The 26,913-nt window shown below is 45.4% G+C and overlaps 1 protein-coding gene across 1 annotated transcript in view; it reads left to right on the forward strand.

Annotated features, from left to right (window-relative positions):
- Positions 1-26,913, forward strand: part of VIT (vitrin) — a 104,124-nt gene that overhangs the window by 39,849 nt on the left and 37,362 nt on the right. Inside the window, exons 4-7 of the mRNA XM_040993068.1 lie at positions 1,563-1,719; positions 8,610-8,743; positions 12,948-13,031; positions 25,278-25,469. Coding sequence (XP_040849002.1) covers positions 1,563-1,719; positions 8,610-8,743; positions 12,948-13,031; positions 25,278-25,469 — 567 coding nt within the window. The remainder of the gene's footprint in view (positions 1-1,562; positions 1,720-8,609; positions 8,744-12,947; positions 13,032-25,277; positions 25,470-26,913) is intronic.

Genomic DNA, 26,913 nt, shown 5'->3' on the forward strand with positions numbered 1-26,913 from the left:
ACGGGATGGGGTTTTATTTCCACCTCCCTCCCCCACGTAGAAATCCCCTCTCATGTACACTTCCACCAGCAGTCATTCACGGCTTCACAAGGCAGCCCATTCCTTTAAGGGCAACTGCAATTCCTAGAAAGTTCCTCTTGGCAAAATTCACTTCTATAGAAAGTTTAAACCTTTGAAGTTCTAGGTCAGCCCTCCAGGGTCACAGCACGCAGCAGTCCTGCTTAGAAATTCAGCCATCATTTGCCTCCAGAGTCTTACCTCTTATGGCCAAGTGACCCATTTCTGCCAACCCAAATTGGTGGTCCCCAGACTCCTCTGGAGCCCCTGCTCGCTCGCTCTCTCTCTCGCTCTGTCTCTTTCTCTCTCTCTCTCTTGCTCTCTCTTTTTCTTCATGTATTTATGTGTTTTGATTACTCATCAGGACCAGAGCTGGGCCAGGCAGAATCCCAGAGCCAGAAAATTGATTCAGGTCTCCCATGCAGGTAGTTGGAACCAAGTTAGTGTGCTCTGAGTGCGTATTAACAGGGAGCTGGAATCAGGAGCAAACCCAAGCACTCCAACAGGGGACCCAGATATTCCAAGAGGCACCTCCTTGCCCATTCTTTGGACTGTTCATGTTTCGGAGAGCTTTCTGGAGAATGGAGCCCAGCTCTGAACACACTACCAACTTGCAGGGCACCAGGAGAGTGTTGTCAAAGAGACCTCTTCACTTGGGAGTTTTTGAAGGAAAATCTTGGAAGGGATGCTGCAGCACTACCCCACTTGGATGCCATCACCAGGGCACCTGCTCCACCTCATCCCAGGCAAAGCTCAGTTGCAGAAGAGCCATCCTGTGCAGTGTGGATGAAGCCCAGAGTGAGGGAGGCCACAGTGAATACACGGCCCCTGCCTGCGCAGCTTTCCACCAGCACTGGGGCAGGAGAGAAAAGCTCACTCCCCAGAGAGACCCCATATCTGGCCCTAGGGGATCCCCTCGGACCAAAAGATCTTTCACCCTACATCCTTGTGTCTAAAGTCTCTGCATTGTACCCCACATCCTGCCCAACCCAGCATACACACCCTCCTGCCTCCTGTTCCTGCTCTTGTCAATTCACTCCCTCCCACCAGCCCAGGGGCCAACCTCTCTACACCCACAGTCCCCTTGCTCGCCCTTTCTGGAACACCTTTCCTTCCTCCCACAAGTTGTCTGAGTTCTCTCTTTTTTCCCTGGACCAATACCAGAGCACCGGAACAGCCAGTCCTCTCCTGCTAGTCCCCGGGGGCAGTTCATTTCCCAGAATTCACTTCTCCAATTAACTGACCGTCTGCAAGAGCACAGGAATTAGCCTTTTGTTTTTGCTCTCAGCAGGTTAAATGCCATGGCTGGCTACTACTGTTCATTTGGTCTGAGGAACGTCCTCATTAGTGCTCGGCTTTCATTATGTGGGCAAGATGTGGGGTCAGCTCGAGCTCTGCCTTTTACAGATTAAGTAAATGGACAATCCAGTCATGACCTAATGGAGTCACTTCATATAGAAGCTGGTATGGCAAGGTGTAATTTTGATCTTATCTTATATTCCCAGCTGTGCCTCAGATCAACTGTGATGTCAAAGCTGGCAAGATAATCAATCCTGAGTTCATTGTGAAATGCCCAGCTGGCTGCCAAGACCCCAAATACCACGTTTATGGCACTGACATCTATGCATCCTACTCCAGCGTGTGTGGGGCAGCAGTGCACAGGTGGGTAGCTCTGAGCTGCTTAATAACTTGCAATCAAGGTGCTGGCAGGGAGCAGCCCATGCAGAGTCTCTGTTTAGTGAGCAAAACCATACAAATTTAACTAAGCAGGTTGCACTGTATTGCACAATCCCACCCCATGGGGGGGCCAGAAGCTGTGCATGAGAAAGGATGAAAGACTTCTCATTACATTGTAATAGGAAGGGAAACAGAATTTTCCTCTTCTGTGTTCACTATGAGGAAACCAAAGTGATTAATGATGCAAAGCCGAGCGAGGAAACAGTCGGGATGTGGCCAAGAAAGGCTGTGGGGTCGGAGGAAGGACCATGTCTCACAGCCATGATGGCCTGGAGACAAAGGAAAGATGAGAAGGAGGGGTGACAGGTGGCATCACCTGGCCAGTGGCTGGTCTGGGATCCTGGAAGGAGAGCAGGAGCTGTGGTGTGCTTTGGATTTAGTCACTGCCTAAATGAGGAGAGGCAAAAGTAACCTTCACAAAATTGTAAGACGTATTTGGTCTATGTTTGTGGTAAAAACATCAAGAAATGCATATTTACTTAATAGCATTGCTAATAAGGCTGCTGTGTATACGCAAAGCACTTGGCTTCTACCACACTGCTATCTTACTTAATCCTCAAAAGTCCTCTATGCTATATCTACTACTGTTATGTACATGTATTTTTGAGATTATCTAGTGGAAAGGCATGGTAAAAGAGCAAGAGGGGAACACAGAGAGGCAGGTTTTATATCTATTGGTTTACTTTTTAAACGGCCACAACAGCCAGATCTGGGTCAAGCTGAAGCCAGGAGCCAGAAACCCTATTCTGGTCTCCCATTTAGATAGTAGAGGCCCAAGAACTTGGGTCATCTTCCACTACTTTCCCAGGCACATTAGCAGGAAACTGGATGAGAAATAGAACAGCTGAGATTTGAACCAACAGTCCGAAATGGGATGCTAGATGTCACAAGTGGTGATTTAACCTGTTGTGCTACAATGCCAGCCCCATTGTGTTCATCTCAATAAAAACAGGATGAATAGCCTCTGGATACCCTGAGCAGGGACTCCAGCTCAAGTGCAGCTGACTGGACCATCTGTCCTCCTAACTTCTGCCTTCCAGGCTTCCTAGGAAGAACAGAGCTATAACAGCGAATCTGACCTCACCAAAAACAGGATGATCAAAATGATCAGCAGTTATGGCAAGCATCTAGTACAGTGGTTAAGATGCTCCTTGGGATGTCTGCATCCCACTGGAGTGCGTGGGTGCAATTCCGAGCTCCTTCCAAACTCTAGATTCATGCTGATAAACACTGTGAGAGCAGCAAAGATGGTTCAAGTACTAACAGACCTGCCACCCACACAGGAGACCCAGGTTGCGTACTGTGCTTTGGCCTGACCCAGCCCTGGCTGTTGCAGGCATTTAAGGAATGAAACAACAGATGAAAGCTTTCTCTCTAACAAAATAGGGTGAAGATATTTTTAAATGGCAGCTGATTCGTTACATTGATTCTCTCCCTCTAACACTGTCTCAATCGTTAAAGGCATCCCCATTTGCTAGAAGAGGAACTGATGTGTAAGAAAGTAAATCACATTGCTAGTTAATTGCATAGGGAGGATTCAAATTCATGACCCTCACTTCCAGCTTAGATTGTAGATGCCAGAGCTGGGAAAGGCTTTCTGATGGGCAAATGTACCTTTGGGAGAAGATGAGGAGGGCCCGGGCAGGGTAGGGGCTCTGGGAAGACAGTAGGATGGAGCATAGAAAGTTGGTGTGAAGAATCTAGCTGAGAGTGGAGGGGCAGAGAACACGAGCTGCAATATGTCAGTAAACAAGATTGGGGGCTTGAGCAACTGAGTGCCATTGTGGTTTCCTGAGCTAGTGACTAATAGAGTTAGAGGAACTGTTTGGACAGAAGGGTCTCTTTCCGGGAGGAGGAAGATTAGAAGTCTTAAGGGAAAACAGATAGGAATTTTGGATGTGATCAGCCTTGCTTTTCACAAAGCTTGTTTTCAGAAGACAGAATTTAAGAGAAGAACTTGAGTTAAAAGTGCATTGGGGATCTACACTCGCTGTCCTGCCAGAATTCCCCACTACCAGATCTGAGAGACCAGAGAGAACATATTTTGGTTTAGAGCTTTGGATTAATTTGAATTAAAGGATTTAATATTCATATACAGTATCAAGCTCAGATGTCTTATTACAAGCAATTTCCTCTATTCCTTCCAGCCAAAGGGATAACAAACATGTCAGAGGCATCCTGTTTGGGCTCAGTCCTATCCTAACCCTTGTTTTTTCAAACGCTGGGAGAGGAGAGAGGTTTCTCTGAGTTGGAGCAATGAAGAGGCCATCTTACTGTGGAGCATGCCTCCTGCTGACCACTGCCCTCTGAGCCCTGGCCATTCAGCACCAGCTCTGTTGGGGGACTATCCAATCTCCTAGGCCCTGTTTATACCGGTCCCCAGGTGCTGGGGCCAGGGAGGAGATAGACACCCACTCCAGGCATCTGGAGAATGCCAAAAAAGTGGTTCTGGTTTTCCACTTTCAGAGAGTACGTGCATTTGCGAATGGCCTGAATCTGAGTGAGGATACAAATGAGGCCATGTTCATGCAAATTCCAGAAATCCGCAGTGGTCCTGAGCTCCGGCCTGCCTCATAAATGGAGTCATAGCCCCTTTGAGGCACTTCTGCGGTATCTCCCGCCGTGGTGGACTCTGCCTGGTCTGGAGACAGCCATGTTTGCCAGGTCAGCCCACAGCAGGCTGGAGCTTCCCTCTGCCCCCTTAGGCACTCTCATGAGAACACACTAGTTTAGCACAGACCTGGCTCAGTGTCTGATTTTCAGTCAGGCATAAGCTTCATCCAGGATCATCAGCCCAGGTCAGCCTGAGTGTCTCCCCCAGGGTCCCCTTCCCTATAAACAGCCAGGAAGCGCTCAGGGCTGGGGGCCCTTCCCTCCCTCTGTGTGGCTCTGACTCTTCAATGGCAGCTGGGATGCAAATGCATTCATCCTCAAAATGCACTTCATGGGATAATGCAGCCGAACCTAAGGGTGCAGTACTTTTTCTGGGGGGAAAGAAAGGGATAAAAGTTCTTTCCAGTTTCCTACAAGAAAGAATTACAAGAAGAACACAGGGTCATGTTTTTGTTGTAATCATTAGAATGTGAACTAGCGGTGCTAATTGTTAAATAACCAGCTCTACAAGGGGGCATGGTGCCTAGGTTGCCAATGTCTGTGGTATAAACATCCCCGCATGGTTGATTTCAAGGTATCAGTGTCAACAGCTCACACATTCCTGGTAGCTCAAGCATCGTGCCCTACAGGCTGGTACAAGTGGGACCTGCATACCAAAGGGAGTAAAAAAATGACTGGGGCATGGAAGGGAAGGAAGGGAAGGAAGGAAAGGAAGGAAGGAGAAAAGAAAATAAAAAAGAAAGAAAGATAGATAGGTTGATTCTCTATTTTAACTAAGAAATAAAGTTGCCTGCAGAAATTTTTAGAAAATAGAACATGACAGAACAAAGCCAGAATTGAAACTGTAAGAACAAGATTCTGAGAGGGGTGGGTGTGCTTGCTAGAGTCAGAATCTCGACAGGGAGAGACGCTGAGGGTAGGGAGAGAAGTATAGGAAACAGCTCCAGCTGCAAAGTTGCACAGGCATAGTCAGGCACCCATGGGAGCCAGGTTCTCCCAAGGGAGAGAACCATGCAATAGGTGCATGTCCGTGGGAATGCTGTACTTTGTCCAGGGGAGTGAGACCAGCCTGATGGCTGTCGAGAGAAACAAAGTTACCAGAGAGAAGAGAGGGTGTTAAGACTTGAGGGAGTTTAGCACGTACAAGAATCTGGTTTGAAAACACCTCAGACAAAGTTTCTTTGGAGATTTCCCCAATCAAAATGCTGGACTCAGAACCCTAACCAAGAAAAGAGAGAAGACAGAACGGGTCGATCAACCATCTCAGCTATATCTTGGCAGTGAAATACAGGGCAAACAGAGACTCTATGATGGACTATGTCAATCAGTGGATTCTTCAAGGACCTAATAGTGCTTGGAGTGGCAAGATTAGCAGCGATTCATAACTGTTGAAATATCAAAACCACTTGAGCAAGAACCTTGGAGCATACCCTACATCCGGGTCCTGAGGAGGCTGGGAAATTGGGTGGGACTTCTCCCTTAATACCCCACTTTAAACATGAAGGAAACAATATGGAAAAAATAATGGTCTTACCCACTTTCCTGTAGCCCTTGAACCTTTTTACCCTAATTAACTATGTAAAGATTGTCAAAAAAGAAAAAAAAAAGACTTGAGGGAGTTATCCAGATATGGGGATACAATGCAATATGCATCCCTACTTCCAAATCAAAAATGGACTCCCAGTGAAATTGCTGGAAATGTGTGGACAATGAGATGCTGGCCTGTCTGATGTTGTCTCTAGCAGCAATGTCGGGGCTCCCTTAAATAACATGCTGATTGAATTAGAACTCCTTATGAAGGACTATCCTATCATAGCAACATGGGGAAAATCTGTCGGTGGGTGGGGAGGGGAATCCCAGTCTACACAAAATTGTACCACAGGATTCAAAAATTCAAACTAAAAATTTAACAACAACAACAAAGACTTGAGGGAGTAATGGGGAGTTGGCTTCAATGGATGGAGAGGCGCCTGAGCTCCTCAACTCTGAGAAGTAACCCTACGCAAAAGCAAGGTTAGACATAGGTTTGAAACCCTTTGGCAATGAGGATTCTCTCAGCGCATGCGTGTGTGGGATGTGTGTGTGAGTGTGTGTATGTGTGTGTATGTGTGTGTGGTATGTGTGTGTGGTGTGTGTGTATATGTGTGTGGGCTGGGGGTATGGTATGTGTGCGTGTGTGTGAGTGGTGTGTGTGTATGTGTGAGTCGTGTATGTGTGGTGTGTGTGGTATGCATGTATGTGTGGTGTGTGTGGTATGTGTATGTGTGTGTATCGTGTGTATGTGTGTGTGAGTGATGTGTGTGTGATGTGTGTGATGTGTGTGTACGTGTATGGTGTGTGTATGTGTTTGAGTGGTGTGTGTATGTGTATATGGTGTGTGTGTGGTATGTATCGTGTGTGTGTATGGTGTCTGTATGGTATGTATGTGTGTGTGTGATGTGTGTGTGTATGGTGTGTGTGTGGTGTCTGTGTGTGTGTGTGGTATCTGTGTGGTGTGTGTGTATGGTGTGTGTGTGTGTATGGTGTGTGTGTGTGTATGGTGTGTGTGTGTGGTGTGTGTGGTATGTATGGTGTGTGTGGTGTGTGTGTATGGTGTGTGTGTGGTATCTGTGTGGTGTGTGTGTATGGTGTGTGTGTATGGTGTGTGTGTGTGTATGGTGTGTGTGTGGTGTGTGTGGTATGTATGGTGTGTGTGGTGTGTGGTATGCTGTGTATATGGTGTGTGTGTGGTGTGGTATGCTGTGTGTGTATGGTGTGTGTAGTGTATATGGTGTGTGTGTGTGTGCGTGTGTGTGGTGTGTGTGTGTGGTATGTATCGTATGTGTGAGTGGTGTGTGTGTGTGGTATGTATCGTGTGTGTGTGTGTGTGTGTGTGTGTGTGTGGTGTGTGTGAGTGGTGTGTGTGTGTGGTATGTATCGTATGTGTGTGGTGTGTGTGTGTGTGTGTGTGTGTGTGTGTGTGTGTGTGTGTGTGTGTGTGTGTGTGTGTGTGGTGTGTGTGTGTGTGTAATGGCCCAGAGGGAGAGCACACATGACAAGTGTCCCCAGCTCAAGGAGGGCTCTCCCTGTGTTATCATTGGCTGTGCTCTGGGCCACAGGAGTTGAACGCTGTGACTCGCTGACTCACCGCGGAGGAGGAGGAGGGCAGGAGGGGCGTTGATGGAAACATCAGACATTTTCTTTTCAATCCCATGGTGCCATAAATTAGAAATCTTCAAGGGAGCCACATCAGGCTCTGGGGCAAGGAATAAGAAAGTGCTGTGTGGGACCCAAGTGGGAAAATGTGTCTAATACAGAAGGGAAGACAGGGACCTGTCAGTCCCTTCCCCATCAGGACCGAAAAATTGGAAAAAGCCCAGAAATTAAAAAAACAGTTTCCAGTCTTTGGGGTTTTGTTTTTGATGCATTTATCTGTACACTTTCTCTACCAAAAAAAAGTTACTTTTCATAATTTCATAGCACCCAATGAAATAGCAGCATAAATTCTGTGACGTCACAGAACCAAACTGGAAAATACAAGGAAAGAGGTTTCACAGGGGGCCCAGTGCAATAGCCTAGCAGCAAAAGTCTTTGCCTTACATGCACTGGGATACCACATGAATGCTGATTTGTATCCCGGTGGCCCTGCTTCCCATCCAGCTCCCTGCTTGTGGCCTGGGAAAGCAGTGGAGGACGGCCCAAAGCCTTGGGACCCTGCACCCGTGAGGGAGACCCGGAAGAAGCTCCAGGCTCCTGGCTTCAGATCAGTGCAGCACTGGCTGCTGCAGCCACTTGGGGAGCAAACTGACAGTTGGAAGATTTTCCTGTCTGTCTCTCCTCTTCTCTATATATCTGACTTTCCAATAAAAAATAAATAATAATAAATCAAATACATATTTTTTTTTAAAAAGAGCCACTGGGGAAGAGGAAGCAGGGAAAGACAAAATCATTTGAGGCAGAGTATTAAAGAGACATCCCCCAGCAACAGCGCAATCCGTTTTTGCTAGAAGAGAGAGAGCACGTGACTTGCGAGGTCAGATGCCAGGCCAAGTGCAGCGGAGGCACCGTTCGTGGAGACTGGAGGAGTGATCAAGGTCTATTTTTTTTTTCTTTTTCTTGCTCTTTGCCTAAGTCTAAATAAAGTTGGAGGCTGGTTGAACAGACGGATGGCCATGCCAAACGGGATTTCATTTCTCTCTCTTTCTCTTTCTCTCTCTTTCTAGCGGAGTGCTCAATAATTCGGGAGGAAAAATACTTGTTCGGAAAGTTGCTGGACAATCTGGCTATAAAGGGAGTTATTCCAACGGCGTCCAGTCTTTATCCCTTCCGCGATGGAGAGAATCCTTCATCGTGTCAGGTACAGCTACACACACTGGCAAACGCGGCTGACCTTGACCCCTGCGGACCCCCTGCTACCCAAGGGGCCCCTTCTTATGCCTCGCTCACTCCACAAGAATCTCAAGCACTAGTTCTCCTAATAATTGGGATCATGAAACAATGTGTTAGAATTTCATGATAAATCACTATCAAGACAAATTTGGAAATATTAAAAAGTTTCAATTGCTAAATACCCTGTGGCTAATCTGTAAGTACAATGAAAATTTTAATGAAATGAATTCTATTTAATAATCAAGGTTGTAGAACTAGTTCTTTTTTTTAAGATTTATTTATTTATTATTACAAAGTCAGATATACAGAGAGGAGGAGAGACAGAGAGGAAGATCTTCCCTCCGATGATTCACTCCCCAAGTGAACGCAACAGCTGCTGCTGTGCCAATCCAGAGCCAGGAGCCTTCATCCAGGTCTCCCACATGGGTGCAGGGTCCCAAGGCTAAGGGCCTTCCTCGACTGCTTTCCCAGGCCACAAGCAGGGAGCTGGATGGGAAGTGGAGCTGCTGGGATTAGAACTGGCGCCCATATGGGATCCCAGCTCATTCAAGGCGAGGACCTTAGCAATTAGGCCACGGTGCAGGGCCCAGAACTAGTTCTTTAGCTAGACCAACTGTGCCTCCTTTCTGGAAGATTACCCCTTGAGATTTCTGTTAGATGAATAAATTTTAGCACAAGCTCAGAGAACTGAACTACAATTTTATTTTGAATTTTAAAATTTTAATTTAATTATTTCGCTTTTTATGTAAATAAATTGTTTTACTTAAGGAAAATGAAGGAAACCGTATTTAATTTTTAATTATTTAACATAATTAAATAGAATTTTATTTAATATAATTTTAATTTAATTATTTCACCCCTTAATCAGCTTCCCCTTTCTACAGCCATAGAACAAATAATTACTTTCACTTTTCCATGTCAGTGGACTAATGACTACTGTGACTTCACAGTGAAAACTACCATTGTTGCACCATGATCCATCCTCCCACTTTTTAAATTTTGGTGAATTTTTGAAGCCCAACCATTGATTTTTTAATTTTTGAATTTACAAAAGAAATCAGAAGGAAAGTATAATTCAGACCCACACTCCTGTGTCATGTGGACTCGCTGCTGTTGATGTTCAGTTTATCCATTATCTGTCTAGTTTCATTAGGACCATGAGGAAAAGAAGCCACGGGAACCACGCCCCTTGAACCTGAATTATTTCAGCACGCATCACATGAGAACTAAAGCATTTCCTAAATGACAACACCAACGCCACACCTAAATAAACACTGGTGCAGAATTTACGTCAAAAACAAGTATTTGTCACATGTGTTCAGTTATTTCCTAAGTATTATTATTAATATAAAGAGCCTCAAGTAGTCTTCATAATAATTCCTTTTCTCGTGTCACTTCCTTCCTCTTTTCTATTCCTTCCTTCCTCCTCTTGTTTCCTTTCCTCTTTTTCTTTTCTTTCTGGTTTTTTTTTTTTTTCGATCCACTTATAATCCCACCAAGATTGTGCATTGCATCTGCTTTTCACACGCATTTAGTAGCTCTTAGCCTGGAACTATCTCCCATTACAGTCATTTTTTTTTTTTTTGGTCACAAAATCCCTGTACACAGTCTGGACTTCAGACATAGCTCCTCTTTCCTTGGGTTCAGGTCAAATATTCTGGCATAGATGTAGTAGCATGGCATAGCCACTGTGTTACAGCGCCACGGCCATTCAAGAGACACACAATGTCAGCTTGTCCAGTTGTTGGTGTTGCCAAGCTTTACTTGGATAACCCACCACAGCTCTTCCTGGCAAAGATACCTTGTATGACCAATAATATCATTTTAGATTGTATTAGAGGTAATAGTGAATAATACAAGGTGTCTTTGTATTGGGTGAAGTTTGTTCCTGCAGCAAATAAACCCGATGGTATGAACGTCACGGCTGCTCCTTGCTGCAGCAAGCATCACTTTAGCACAGCCACCCCTTCAGAAGACATGTGATTGGCTGCAGGACTCACTGAAGACACCAAAATCCACAGATGCTCGAATTCCTTGTATAAAATGCTATTACACGTGCGTGGAATGGAAACGATGCACAACATCCTGTATACTTTAAATTATTTTGAATTATAATGCCTAATACAGGATAACTGCTAAGTAAATAGTTGCTAAATTGTATTGTTCCAGGGATAAGGGCAAGAAAATGAAAGCCTGCACGGTACAGATGCAATTCCCCACCCCCCCAAACATTTCCTAGGCAAGGTGGTTGAATTCACAGATGCAGAACATGTGGATATGGAGGTCTATCATTGCAGGCAGACTGCAATGACACAATGACCGTTTTTCTAATCCTGCCTTTTCTTCCACATTTATTAGGTAGTATTCTTACATAAAGAAGAATTTTCCTATCTTCACCTGTTATTTTAAGTGGGCTATAGTCTCCAAGATTGGTTTTCAAAATGCCATCTGAGCATATAGCCATTGCCATCAGCATTCTTTTTGATGCTCAGATTTCCCAAGACTGGCCAGTGGAAGCCCTTCCAGCTGCTGCAGGGTCTACAGTAGCATTTAAAGTGCAACGTAAGATCCCATGCTCCTCTCAGGCTTATCCCACAGTAGACCTGAATTTTTCCTAAGGAGAGTCTATAAAAGTTTTAAGTAGATGCAGATACACATCTTTGTAAATGGGAGGGTAGGCCATTCACCAACAGCAAAATGCAGCCCGACACCTGCATCTCCTCGCTCCTAATCGCAGAGACCCTGCTCTTTGGTTTGTCACAGCCTCACAATCCCTTGTGCCACCAGGAGCTTGGGCAAAACTTCACACTTGCCTCTGCTCCACCCCCTAGGAACTCCACGCTCCACTTGTCCTTGTCTCCATCACAAGCCCCATCCTACTGATGTGTTCCCCCCGGGGGAGAACTGAGATGTTCTCACTGTAAGCAAACTCTGTCATGCTCTGGTGTCTGCCAAGCTTTTGGCTTCAAGCCTCGTACGGGTTATCCAAGCCCGTTCATACTCAGCTCCGTACTGTACAACAGCTTTGTAGTGGCACAGAACCTACACATATTCCTCTCATACATTTAAACCATTTCTACATGTCTTGCAACATGTACTACAAGGCCAAGTCCTAGGAAAATCATTGTAACGCTGTATTCCTCAGGAGGGGGTGGCAATAGAAAGTCTGTGTATGGTCGGTACGGATGCATTTTTTCCAAATAGTTGCCATCAGCAGTCGGCTGAATTCATAGACGTGCAACTCACAGACTCAGAGCACCTACTGCATCAGAAGCAGAGGATTCGCTCCCAAGCGGGTGCGACTTGTAAGAGCCAGGCATTTAGAGATTTCTTTCCACAGCACGTATTTTTTGAGCACCTGCTACACTCCAGACACTGCTTCAGACCAGGAGAATTCAGTGCTTACCAAGTCAGAAAAATTACTCTTTTTTTTTTTCAGAGCTTCCTACTGATTGCTTTCAGGTTAATTGCAGAACAACGCTCCTACAGTGCCATTTCAGGCATCACCTCACGGTTAGACACAGTGGCCTGCTCAGGCCATTTTCAGTCCCCTGCGCCTTAGTACCTGCGTATGCAAGGCCTGCTCACTTTCCTTCACTGCCTTTTATTTCCCCGACACACATTTTCCTCTTCCTTACCTGACATCTAAACAGTCTCTCCCTCGGAAGATAGCACGCAGTTCATTTTCAGGGCTGATCTGTATCCACCTGCTTTCAGGTTTCTCCACTGCCGTGGAATTGAATGGCTCCCGTGGGATCTGGTTAAGTGAGAGGTAGCCATCTAGGCACACACATTGCCAGCCTGAGACCAGAGCACGCTGTCATCTAAACGGAAAGCATCTGTAATGTTTGCAGCTCACCTGCAGTTACATGCAAAGCCATGTGTATAAGCTTCCATGTCACATGTTCATAAACGAAAGAAGGATTACCAGCATGCAATAGCTCTGGATCGTGGTAGTTCTATCGATTGCATTCTAATATTCATAAAGCGCAGGCCAGACAGGAAAACAAAAAGCCACTTGCCTTTCTTAGTAGAATCACAACTCGGCACCAGGGAGACTGCTTCTGTAGAACTTTAGAGAGCTCAATTGGAAGAGTCAGCCTATCAGTACGGAACCATCTAAAACCCCTATGACAAAAATAAATCTCTTCTCTCTCTCTTTTTTCTTACAGAAAGTAAGCCTCAGAAGGGTGTAGCCTACCCATCAGCTCTTACATATTCATCCTCCAAAAGCCCAGCTGCCAAAGCAGGCAAGTGTCCTCGTGTGACTTAATCTAAACCTTCTGCGTTCACAAACATGCGTTATTGTGTTTTGGGAGATGATGTCGAAATTAGCGTCTTAACCGGTTGAGCTCCACTGACTTTCACAGTGTTTTAACAGATGCCAAGAACACGGGCACAGAAATCGGTGGGATCAGATGGCGGGGACATAGGCATGAAGGCTTTCATTTTTTTTTTTCTTCACAATTCTAAGATTGTTTTTGTTTGTGTCATTTTTCATCCAGAATGACCGTTGCCTTGCATTCTCTCGTATTGTTACTTTAGATGACACAAGATTCTCTCTGGGAATGTTTCCTGGCAACTCAAAGGAAAAGGGCTGGAACTACTTAGGTATAAAATCAAGGAAAGCAAAGGAAATGATGTGGCTTATGTGATAACAGCAAGAAGCTAATCCTAATCACCCAGGCCCCAAATGCACAGTTTATAGGATTATGTCAACCCGGCTTCCATTTGAGCCACAAGTGGCTACAGGTAGCTTTCAAGCCAAAAAAAAAAAAAAAAAAACCCTTTTTGCAGGCTTCTGTGTTAAATCAATAATTGCACTATACATTATTATGTCTTTGGGGTGTTTTGGTTTTCCACACAAAGAGAAGCTTTATAATGGGATTTTGCATTTGCTTCCAGAAACTGTTGATGTACTTCAGATGAATGTGGCTTAAGAAAGCGATGGAAGCTAGCATTTACTGAGTCTTGGCCGAGTTGCCAGGCACTGTTTCAAGTGCTTTACCTGCTCATTGCTTTTAATCACCCCCAGGCTACTCCTGGTATATCCTATTCCTAACGCCCAATTTACAGGTTGAAGTCAAGTCAGCACAGATAAACTAAGTAACTCACCAAGCTGCCAGAAATAGAACTGAGAATCCAACCTGGACAGCTTAGCCCCAGAAAGCCCCCCCTCTAAATCTTTACCCTAGGTTTTCTTTATGCTAAGAACCTTGCCTGTGGAGTCCCAGTTTGGGGAGCTTTGCCTCATAAATAGGGACGACATCTTGTTTTTTCCTTTAGTTACTATGCTAACTGTATCTTTCCTGGCTTTTTAATTAATGAATTGCTCTAGACTTGTTTGTTTAATTGTAAGGATACAAGTGCTGCTGCCATCCACCAACCCCACCAAAAACAGCCAAAGAAATTTTTTTTAATTTATTTTATGTGATACAGTTTTATAGGCACTGGGGATTCCCCCCACCCCTCCCACACCCCTTCCCCCATAGTGGATTCCTCCACCTTGCTGCATAACCTCAGTTCAAGTTCAGTTGAGATTCTTTCATTGCAAGCGCATACCTAGCATAAAGTCCAGCATCTTATTGTCCAGATAAGTTCAGTGGCCTCTTGGGGAGACCTTCTCTGGTCTGAAGGTAGAGCTAACAGAATAAAGTTCCAGTCAGTTAAAATCCCCAACAAAACATCAGCATCAATATACAACGTTATGGAATTAATTGACATAGTATTGCATAAAAAATATGTTAAAAATAATGCAAGTTCAATTCTTCAAAACATCTGGGTTGAGACAGTATCAATGACAGGTTCAAAAAATAACAAACAATCAAGCAAAAATTACAGGTTAAATCAAGGCAAACATGTGGTATCTAACCTTTTGGGATTCGCTCATTTCCCTTAGCATTATAGTTTCCAGTTGGGCCCATTTAGCCACAAAGAACTGCATTTTGTTTTTTTTAATAGCTGAGTAGTATTCCATGGAGTAGATGAACCAAAGCTTTCTTATCCAATCTTCTGCTGATGGGCATTTCGGTTGCTTCCATGTTTTTTGCAATTACTGATTGTGCTGCTATGAACATAGGGATGCATGTCGGTTTGTCGTGAAACAGGTGTTTTGGATATATTCCTAGGAGTGCTATTGCTGGGTCATATGGTATGCAGATTTTGAGTTGTTTGAGTGTTCTCCAGACTGATTTCCATAAAGGCTGTACCAACTTGCAGCTCCACCAGCAGTGGAGTAGGGTTCCCTTTTCCCCACATCCTCGCCAACAAGTGTCGTTGGTGTTCTTGTTTATGTGGGCCAATCTTACTGGTGTTAGGTGGTACCTCATTGATGTCTTAATTTGTATTTCCCTTATTGCCAGGGAACTGGAGCATTTTTTCATATGTTTGTTTGCCATTTGGGCTTGTTCCTTTGTGAAATGTTTGTCCATTTCCCGAGCCCATTTCTTGAGTGGTTTGTTTGTTTTGGTTTTTTGGTTGTTTTGGAGTTCTTTGTATATTCTGGAGATTAGCACACTATCTCCTACATAGTGCATGAAGATCTTCAAAGAAATTTTAAGCAAAAGCCATCACACTACTTGACTTTAAAAAAAATATACAACAAAGCTATAATGATTAAAAGTGCATGACATTAGCATGAAGCACATACACAAGACTATGGAATGGAACAGAAAGCTTAGAAGTGAAAGAAATCTACAGCCATCTGGTCTTTGATGAAGCTACTAAATTAGAAATTGGTGAAACAATAGTCTCTGATAAATGGGGAGTGGGAAAATAGGATTTCCACATGCAGGAGAGTGAAACTGAACCCAATCTCCCACCATGACTCACTATTTACAAACATGACCTCAAAGTCAATGAAAGACTTCATGTTATCTTTAAATAAACAAATATAATTTTCTTTAAAAAAAAAACAAATATAAGATCTGAAACTATGAATTAATAGGAGGAACAGGAAATATACAAGCACATCGGAATGCACAAGGATTTTTTTCTTATCCGCACCCCCCCCAAAAAAGAACAAAAATTAAAAGCAAAACTAGATAAATGGGATTTCAACAAATTAAAAAGTTTATATACAGCCAAAGAATCAATCAACAAAGTAAAAAAAGAAAATCCACAGAACAGGAGAAAATATTTTCAAGCTACAAATATAACAAAGAATTAAAAACCAGAACACATAAGGAACTCACACAACTCAAGAGCAATAAATAAGTAAATAAAGTGCAATAGATTAAAACAGACGTTCTCCCACAGAGAATGTATGAATAAGCAATTGATAAATTTAGAAAATGCACAATATCAGTGATCATCAGGGACACGCACATGAAAACCACAGTAAGACATCACCTCACTCTGGTTGGCTATTCCCAAAACACAAAAGATAACTGGGCTGCAGAGCATCTGGCTAAGAGGGGACCCCTGTATTCCTCAGGGGGAAAAGCTGAATTAGTACAGACCTTGCGGAAAAGAATGTGAAAGATCCCCCAAAACATTGCAAACAGAACTAATATATAACCCCGAAATCCCACTCCTGGGTTTATCTACAAAGTAATGAAATCGGTTTCTCAAAAGGGATAGCCACACTCCCTTAGTCATCACAGCACAGTTCACAGCAAGCAAGCGGACATCAACCCAGTGCGGCACAGGGCACGGTGGGATGCTATCCAGACATCAAAAAAAAAAATGAACTTCTATAATTTGTAATAACATAGATGACATTAGAGGTTATTGCATGAAGTGAGACAAACTAGGTATACAAGGGTCAGTACTGCGTGATCTCATTTCCATGGAGTCAAGGAGTAGATCTTAGAGAAGTTGGAAGAGAAGAGAATGGTGGTTCAGTGCCTGGAGAAGGCGGGGAAGAGGAGAGGCAGGGGCAGGGACAGGGAAGGTAGTAATATGTACTAAGTACAGTTAGAGGAAAGAAGTCCTGGTCTTCTGGACAGTAAGGTGTGCCAGGACACAATAATGCACTGTGTATTTTAAAAGCTTGAATTCCAAATGTTTTCAACATTAAAGAAAAATAGTAAATATTTGAGGAGACATGTTTATCAACTGAACGTCACATAATGTGTACAGGTAGCAAAGCACCAAATAGCATCTTATAAATACATATAATTTTCTTTACCAGTTAAAAATTTTAAAATATATATTTTTTAAAAGAATCCTAATTGCAAGGATATTCCCCTCCCCTACCCACAAGTGGCAGTAGGTGGTAATGTTTCATGGCCCATTTCTTCAGTGTCACCCATCTTCTGTAGCTGTACACACAGGGAAGAACAGCTGACAGAAGTCTCCTCAGGTGGCAGGTGTCTGTGGTTTCATCTGGCCCAGAAACCCGAGCTAATATCCCAGTTTCTGAGTAGTCGTCACATGTGGCTGTTTTGACTTAAGGTGTTGGTGTTCAACTTCATTTTAGACCCTTCATGTTGTGCAGAAATCTGGGTTCCCCCCCCCCTTTCTCCAAGCCAGCTTCCTGATCCCTGGGTACAACAACTTCCTGGGCAGCTCTTTCCCACGGAGCCATGGGAAATATTGAGGCTCCCTTTGGCACTCTCTGGAGTCTGAGAAAAGGGATGGGGTGAAGGTGCTTCCTCTTGCATCTCGCCTTACTTGTTATCCTAAGGCCTACAGACCTGAGCTACTGTAGCTGCACCTGCCACCCTTACAGCCATGGGGCAGGGACAGTCCCCACATTCCAAAAGACAGGAAAAAGAAAACAAGGCTCAGAAAAAAAAGGTAGGGAGGAAGAGAAAAAGGAAGGAAGGAAGGAAAGAAGAAAGGAAGGAAGGAAGGAAGGAAGGAAGGAAGGAAGGAAGGAAGGAAGGAAGGAAGGAAGGAAGGAAGGAAGGAAGAAGGGAGGAAGGGAGGAAAGAAAAGAAAGAAAAAAGAAAAGGGAAAAGGCCCAATGTACTAGTTTGGGAATGCTGACATCTCGTATATTGGAGGGCTGATGTCTTTCTGCTCTGCTTCCGGTCCAGCTGCTCACTAATGCACCTGGGAAAGCAACAGAATGTTATCCAAGCGCTTACCTCTGACACCCGTGATGGTGTTCCTGGCTCCTGGCTTCACCCTAGCTTAACCCAGCCATGGAAGCCATTTGGACAGTGAGCCAAAGGTCAGAAGATTTCTTTTTCTTCTTCTTCTTTTTTTTTTAATTGGAAAGGCAGATATACAGAAAGGAAGACAGACAGAAAGGAAGATCATCCACCCAATGGTTTACCCCACAAGCTGCTGCAGTGCCTGGAACTGAGCCAAGCTGAAGCCAGGAGCTTCTTCCAGGTCTCCCACGTGGGAGCAGGGTCCAAAGACTAAGGGCCGTCCTTGACTGTTTTCCCAGGTTACAAGCAGGGAGCTGGACGGGAAGCAGAGCTGCCAGGATTAGAACCAGTGCCCAGTTGGGATCCCAGTGCATTTAAGACGAGTACTTTAACCACTAGGCTATCATGCCAGGCCCAGGTCAGAAGATATCAATGTCTTTCCTTCTCCTTTTCTCTGCCTTTTAAATAAAAACAAAAACAAAACCCAAATAGCCTTGCACCTTCAGGGACCACATAGTAGGCATCCTTTGCTACCAGATTTCCCAATACACTCCCAACCAGCTCTGCTCCCATTATACAAGAAGGGGCATCTGTGTACCTGTGACATGGAAGAGCAGTGGTAGGAGAGCCTTGTCTCCCCTCCTTTGGGGGGCCCCTGCACCTGCAGTGTTGTTGAATGACTCTCTGTCTGGCACCTCCCACCTTTGCTTCTTAGTGGGGGTAGACAGGTAGGAGACAAGGCCCAGGGGAGGAGAACGAATTTCTTGCTATTCTGAACACTGCACCCCCCAGGCTGCCTCCATCCCTTCTGCTTCTCTTCCGCTCACTGGCCTTGAGCAAGGTGGCTCTGGTGTTTGTTTTGTGGGGTTTGGTTTTGTTCTGCTACCTGTACTGGTTCCACAGGAATGGCCCCAGTTGTGGCAAATTCACTGGCATTCCTTTAGAAAGACACATTTAGGCCCTTCTGACTTCAGCTTTTGGCTGGAATCTAGGTAACAGGAAGACTCCCATGCCATCTCCTGTAACCATGGCACTCTCTCTAATAGGTGTTTCTGTGCGCCAGACACCTGTGCAACAACAATCCTGAGACCCGGGGCCAAGTGTCTTCCCTTCTTGCAGCTGAGGAAGCTGCTGTTAGAGAAGCTACGCTCAGACAAGCTTAGGCACTTGCCCAGGAGCATAGTTCTACCGGCCCACACAAAATCCAAACCCTGGGTTTCTCATTTTGCAATTAGGGTTGAGGCCAGAGAAACTGATGTGGTGGAGAGGAGGTGGGGCAGGAGTGATGGCCAATGATAATTTGAACTATAGAGTCAATTCCATTTCTTCTGAGGACCTCCATGGAAGAGATCGTTTCCAGAACTTCTCTGTCCTAAGTACCACAGCCAAATTTAACACCAGCTACACCCAACAAGGACTTGTGCTAGTTGCCTAAACCTTGACATCCAATAGGATACAAGGTCTAGGGCACTTTTCCCACAATCTGCTTTTACTTCAATTCATTCACTATTGATGTCTTTGTCCTATTTACATCCCAACCTCCCATGACAGTGCCACTAGATGTTACTGTCAGCTTCTTAGTACCAGACCATGCGTGGTCTCCACAGCCAGAATACCAGAGCTCTCTCACTGGCATCTCCTGCATGAGCTAAGCAAACCAACATACCATACCACTTCTGACCCAGCTCCCTGCTAATGCACCCAAGAAAACAACACATGACCCAAGTGCTAGGGCTCCTCCCATCCATGTGGGAGACTCAGCAGGGTTTGCTGGCTCCTGACTTCAGCTGGTCCAGCCCCCAGCCATTGTATCTATTCGAAGAGTGAATCGGCAAGAAAGATCAGCCTCTCCTTTTCACTCTGGAACTCTGACTTCAAATAAATCTTTCTTTACGAAAGAAAGCCACAACCTCTCTAAAGAGTAAAAGTTCACCCATCTGAGTGGAAGATGCCAGTGAGAACCATCAGAGGGGCTCTTTGGTGCTGCTTTCCTTCAAATGACAAATTCCCATAGGAATTGGGGGTAGAGAGAGAGGAAGCAATGCAAGAATCAGCAATTATTCAGCCCTCAGCCTGTAGTTACCAAACTTGTCTTCATCTAAGAATGCGAGTTAGCAGGTAAATCATGTTAGGATGACCCCAAAAAGCATAACAACCTTCTTCCAGGAAATGTTCTCATTGGAAAAACTGAAGCATCTCAATCTGCCGTGTGGGCTCCCGCCGAGGACAGATCTGAAGCCAGCCACTGCAAGGCTGTTCCCCCAGGAAATTAGCAACCATTGAGCAGAGGCTGTTGTTTGGCTAGCACCTTGGCTGTGGAGAGCTAAATCAAAACAGGGAAATGTTGATTTGTAGAAATTGACCAAAAAACTGAGGAGGCACATTTCTGGTGCCACAGCAAGAGAAGGGAAAGTGCATCTTTATTAGTGGCTATGGAACAAGACCAACAGGAAACTCCTCCCGCTTCCCCTGGGCTGTGTGCTAAGTGCCTGGCCTGGAGGCAAGGCAAGCACAAGTCGGTTGCAACAAGGTGGACTTCTTCTTCTTTTTTTTTTTTAAAGATTTATTTATTTATTGGAAAGTCAGATATACAAAGAGGAGGAGAGACAGAGAGGAGAATCTTCCGTCCGGTGATTCACTCCCCAAGTGAGTGCAACGGCCAATGCTATGCCGGTCTGAAGTCAGGAGCCAGGAACCTCTTCCGGGTATCCCACACGGGTGCAGGGTCCAAGGCTTTAGGCCGTCCTCGACTGCTTTCCCAGGCCACAAGCAGGGAGCTGGATGGGAAGTGGAGCTGCCGGGATTAGAACCGGCGCCCATATGGGATCCCAGGCGTTCAAGACGAGGACTTTAGCCGCTAGGCCACTGTGCCGGGCCCAACAAGGTGGACTTCTCAAGAACCTCTGGCTGCCTGGCCGCAGCAAGGCCATTCCTCACCCTCTCTTCAGAATCAGGTGGCTTTGATGAGCTCTCAGGATTCTTGGACCACGTCTAATATAACCTCTTCAGGACTCTAAAAGCTGCTCATGACTTACTTTCCAGAATATTCCTCTTGTGTGGAAAACAGCACGTGGATCCATACCTTGATTCTTATTTCCCATTATCTATGTAACCTTCAAAAGGCTTCCCGACCTCTCAGAAAAACCACTTCTTCTCTTAAAACTAAGAATGTGTGATCAACGTTAAATGTGAGGGGCTGGCATGGTGGCAGAACAGGTAAAGCTTCCACATGTTATGCCAGCATCCTATGAGTACCAGTTAGTGTCCAATTTAGCTCCCTGCTAATGATCTAGGAGAAGCACAAAAAGACGAACCGAGTACTTGGGTCACTGCCATCCGTTCACTTTAGATGAAGCTCCTGGCTTCAACCTGGTCCAGCTCTGGCTACTGCAGCCATGTGGAGAGGGGGGTGAATCAGTAGATTAAAGATCTCTTTCCCCCTAACTCTTCCAAGTAAATCAATATTAAAAATAATATTAAAGGTGAATGCTAATGTAAATTATCTGGCACACAGTAGATGCCAACTGCATATGAAATCTCTTGCTCCCTCTCCACCCCCCTCATGTAGAACTTGTAACAGGGAAAACAATGTAATGATGGACAGAACTGCATCCTATCCAGTCTTCTACTGCCTATGCATCGCGCCCGATTGGCTTCTGTCTCCTTCACTTCACCTTATCTTGACCCACTAAGAGCACTGGGAGGATGGATAGACATGGCAAGGCGATAAATGACAGCTTCAGCTGCTTAGTGCCTGTCATGAACCAAGCACCAAGAGGGTCCCTTCTATGCACGCCATCCAGTTCCAGCAGCAGCCTACCAAGTAGGTGTGGCTATCTGCTCTCTACAGCCAAGGGAGCCAGGCTCAGAGAGCTTGAATGACAACATTAGGGAGGGTGGAGGAGCCGGTTATGATCCTGAAATCAGAATTCCAAAGCCTGCCCACCCACCCCTCCATGAGGCAAAAACTCTAAATAGAGACCTAGAATCCTAGAATCTGTATTTTTACCACACTGTGAGATGATAAGCCAAGGATGGGGAACTCTAGGCACACAACACCTGTTACTGCTGAGAAGGTGGCCACGCGCAGCTGTCCTTGACCATTTCCAATAGTAATCCTTGGATGTCAAAAGCATAAAAGAACTTTAAAAGTGCTTTTTTTTTTTTAAAGATTTATTTATCTTGTATTGGAAAGTCAGATATACAGAGAGGAGGAGAGACAGAGAGGAAGATCCTCCATCCGATGATTCACCTCCCAAGCAGCCGCAAATGCCAGACCCGAAGACAGGAGCCTGGAGCTTCTTCCAGGTCTCCCACACAAGTGCAGGGTCCCAATTCTTTGGGCCGTCCTCGACTGCTGTATGAAGGTACAAGCAGGGAGCTGGATGGTAAATGGGGCAGTCGGGATATGAATCAGCACCCATATGGGATCCCTGTGCATACAATGCAAGGACTTTAGCCACTAGGCTACTGCACCAGGCCCAAAAAGTGCTTTTCCAGGAAAGTCTTTGAGGAAAAAAAAATCAGACTTCCACATTATCTGAAATTGTATAAAGAAGCCATCTTACTGGATGCGTTTTGATTGCTCATAAGAACTTGGTTCCAGGAAGAATTCACCTTGGCTCACATCAAGAGCATTATGCTGAGTGAAGAACTCAGAGCAACCGAACTAGGTGAAGGGATTTCCTCTGTGCCGGGCAAGGCAGTTCTCCCCCATGCAGGAGAGCAAGCAAAAACAGCAGGCTAAGCAATCCCCTCAAGTCCAGAGAAATGGCTTTAGGACAAGTCTGTTCCCTAAGCACTTAGCCGCAGAGACTGCCCTCAGGATATTTAACCGCTCTTTTAGCAAATCGATTCTACTGAAGGCAGCCTGGAGTGTCAGAAGCCTGGCAATTAGACAATGGTGTCAGAGAAAACAATAACGCATAGTTTCCAATATATTTGTATTTCTTAAAAGTTTACCTTTTTATTGAAAGGTATCAAGATATACTTAGGCACGATCTTCACAGATCAGATCAGTGTCTATTATATTTTCCTAATAATATCATATATGTAGGTTTGAAAATACCATATATGATAAGCTCAAGGTGGGAAAAATGTTCACTACTTGCAACTATGACAATGAACAATTTTTCATTAAAATGTCCTATCAGTACATATACATGTGGATATCAGTATATAAGTATGTGTTTCTCTCCAAATTTATATTTATGTCCTATTTCATGAAAAGTACAAGCAATCCTGCTCAATATCTTTTCCCTGCACGAAGGGGATCAATCCTAAGCCTCTGGCTTCCAAGAGTCATCCGTGCCCCCTGGCATTTCAGAGCAAAACAGGCTCTCCTGAGAACTTCGGAACCTCACTGGGACTTGTTAGAAAAGCCGAATCCCTTCAAAGGCGTGAGAACACTGGTCCAAAGACTCCAAGAACTCTACCCGACCTGGAGTGCTCTGGCATAGCCCACAGGGCAGATCCAAGGGTAATCAACTACTAACAAGAAGCAGGGTGAATGAAAGATCTGTCTCCTGCCTTGGCCGGCTCATGCCTGCAAGGGCAGCCCAAGTGACTCAACTCCAACCCAACTCCAGAGTCTCTGTTCCCTGAGCTGCTCTCCCAAGTCGTTGCAGGTGTGACAGGGCTGGGTGTGGAAGCACACAGCTACCGTGCTGGGAGCTCCCCCACCTGCCTTTGTGCATCCAGCTACTCCAGGGTACAGCTCCAACGCCATTCCTCAGGCTGCCACATAATGTCACAGAGGAAGCTGGGTGGTCCCCAGGAAGAGAGCGATTCCTGCTTACGTCAGATGCTATCCCCTCGGGCTGCTGTCCTGTGAACCAACAAGGCATCACCCTGACGCAGAGGGATGCTGAAAGGGGGTTAAAAAATATTCTCCCTCCCTAAAGACGCCTACCTCTAGTCCCTGGAACTGAAGCATGTTTCCTAGTAGTGGCAAAGGGACCCAGGGATGGAAAGCCAGACTAATGTGACTAAATTAAAAATCTGGACACGGGGATTACCTAGGTGGGCTCTAAATGCAGTCAACTGCATCTTTATAAAAGGGAGGAGGCAGGTCTCACACCTGCCAGGTAAGGTAGGTACCTTACCTGGGCAGGTAAAGGTGGGTGGAGGAAGAATTGAGAACGCTGACCTTGCAGGTCAGGAACACCCACTGCCAGCAGGCACAGAGCAGATGCTGCCCCACGGCCTCCTGAGGGCATCTCAGGGTGCTCAGCACAGCTGATACCTTGAGTTTTAACCCAGAACCACTGCTTTTGGCATTCTAACCATGAGACAGTACCTCTGTGTGGCTTGCAAGCTCCCAGTGTGTGGTAATTTGTCATAGCAGCACTGGAAACTAACCCAGATGCACAGGTGGTAGCTTGCACCCCCAGTGGGGCCCAACATGGCATGCAGTAATGAGTAGTGGTTCTAGCCCAGGGTTGGGGTGCCATGTCCCCTCAGGCACCTCAGTGTGTCTCCCTCTGCTCAAGACAAACCCCCATGTGCTCAGTGGTGGCCATTTGTGCCCTTGCCCTAAACTTTGAGTCATACTCCCTGGGTACCCAAAGCACAGCCTGAACCTCCATTGACAGAAAGGCAACTGCAGCTCTGTAGAACATTGCAGAAGAACTCTAATCTTCACACGTGGATGAGGAGAGATGCTGGCACAGACTGCTCAGATCCTGAGCCACAGCTGCCTGCAACAGCAGCATCCCACATGGGCAGCAGTTTGAGTGCCGGCTGCTCCACTTCCAACCCAGCTTCTTGCTAATGTGCCTGGGAAGGCAGCAGCAGCAAGCGGCCCAAGCACTTGGGCCCCTGTCACCTGTGAGAGAGAACTGGATGGATTTCCAGGCTCCTAACTTCAGCCTGGCTGAGCCGTGGATAGCACAGCCATTTAGAGAGTGTGGCAGTTGAAAGATCTCTCATTCATTCATTCTCTCTCCTTGCTCTAAGTCTGATTTTCAAATAAATCCATCTTTTTAAAAGGAAAATCTAGATAACCCTTATCTTAGTTCTGTTTGTCCATTTTAGAGACCGGGAAACTGAGAACTAAATGAGCTGTTGATCATGAACCAACAGGAAAGTCACAGGGGAGGCCCTGAAGGTGCCCTCCATCTGCAGGCTAGTGCCAATTCAAACAGGAAAGAGAAATAAAAATGTATCACAAGCCATTGCTTGTAATGTAGTACCCAACAAATTAATTTGGCAATTAATCATGCTCTATCTTACCTATTTTGTTGTAGTTTCTGAACTGTCATTTAAAATATTATGTAATCTTGGTTGCTTACCAATTTATTTCTCTGGAATTGCATATTCCTTTAGGCAGGAATTACAGGCGGTTTGTCTGGACTTTACCTCCCTTCTGCCAGCATGGCTCTTGTTCAGTAAAAGTTTATGATTTCTGACCCCCGTATCAGCCTGCAAGCCTTGCCACATAATTCTATATTCTTACAGATGAGATGACAAAAGCCTCTCATTTGCCGTGTCTTCCAGGGACAACTACACAGCCAATCACCCTGATGCCAACTCTGGCCACCACTGTAGCTGAGGACACCCACACGAACTTGCCAAGGCCATCCCCACCCGCAGCCTCTGCTACCAGCAGCCCAAGACCACAGCCCGTGGGACACAGAAGCCGGCAGACAGGTCAGTAGGTAGAACGTATCATTGCATGCTAAAAGTGTGGAGATGCAGGTGCAGAGTAGCCACAGTCCGGATGCCCTCATGTTGTTGCCATGTGCAGAACAGGCTGGAACTCTCAGGACCTGGGCCCAGAGATACTTGGTTGTGTCCTCCCAGATTCAAGGAATGGTAGCAATCTAAAAGTAGGACTGCTGATTGCATACATTTGAAGGGAGGAATTTAGATGCAACTTTCCTGTTTCAGGGTTCACATCCCGCAAAGGGATGGTAGGTGTTGATGTGAGCATCACTGTCTTCGGGATTCTGTTGTTGTTTTCAGTGACAAATTGCATGCACCTGCAAGTCTTCAACTATTAGAACCAAACCAAAGCAGAACAATTTCTTTAGTAAAACTCAGAGGGTTCAAACTGTTGTCCATTTTCTGATTTTCTTGTCTGATCATGTTTTAGACTTTATCAAATCCCAGGTGACAGAATTCATCTTGGCACCCTAACAAACAGGGCCTTACAAGCACATGGAATAATCCACCCTCGGGTTCCTGCCTTGGCTTCAATCAGCACCAGCCTGGGCTAATAAGCAGCTATCTCATTTCAAAGATTTTTCTGGCAAGTGCAACAGGAAATTCTGCAGCTGGGCACCACCATTGTTCCAGCAATTTTTTTTTCCCTGAAAACTTCCTACCTGATGCCACTTTAGCCTTGCAGTGGGGAGTGTTAAGGGCTTGTTCTGATCAGCCTCCCACTTGCAGCTTTCAGTTGTTGATTGCCACGTAGATTCACCCCGTTACCTTTCCTGGGACTCCGGCTGTTTTTTCCCACCCAGTTTCTTATTGACCACGTGGAGATTAGCACTTTCCTAAGCACCTTTAACATAATTCACTTACGGAATCCTTCACATAGATTCCCATCTTCTCGATCATTGGAATACCCCATGATAGGGATTAGGAAACCAGGAAGGGGAGATCATGAGGAAACTGGGCCCCTGTCACACAGTTAGGAAGTGACCCAGCAGCTGGGCTCCCCGACTCCCCTGCCATCAACCAGCACACCCCAGTCCCAGGGGAGCGCATCTTCACATGACTGCAGTGGCGATGTCTGTGGCCTGCCCAACTTCTTCTGCAATTAACAACAAATAGCAAAGTGTCCATAGGCGGCAGATGGTATACCAGGCCCAATGCAGGCTCCAAATTTTACAAATCTTACTCAAGAATTCTATGAAATAGGGATAGGAAAGACAATACCATTTTTATGGATGACACATGAGATGAAAGAAGAAACACGTTTGGACGTTTTGAAAAACAAATGCTTCCCCAACACCCTTCTCTTGTGTAACGCAGGCTGATGCTAACAGAGTCATCCAAGAACCGATGGTGATAGAGAAACACCAAGAAAGTATTCTGGGTGACCAAGGTGGACCCAGCTCCTGTTGCCACGAGTTTTGTTGTTTTT

This window comes from Ochotona curzoniae, unplaced genomic scaffold (assembly GCF_017591425.1).
Source record: "Ochotona curzoniae isolate NIBS_2020 unplaced genomic scaffold, NIBS_Ocur_1.0 contig_883, whole genome shotgun sequence".
NCBI lineage: Eukaryota > Metazoa > Chordata > Mammalia > Lagomorpha > Ochotonidae > Ochotona > Ochotona curzoniae.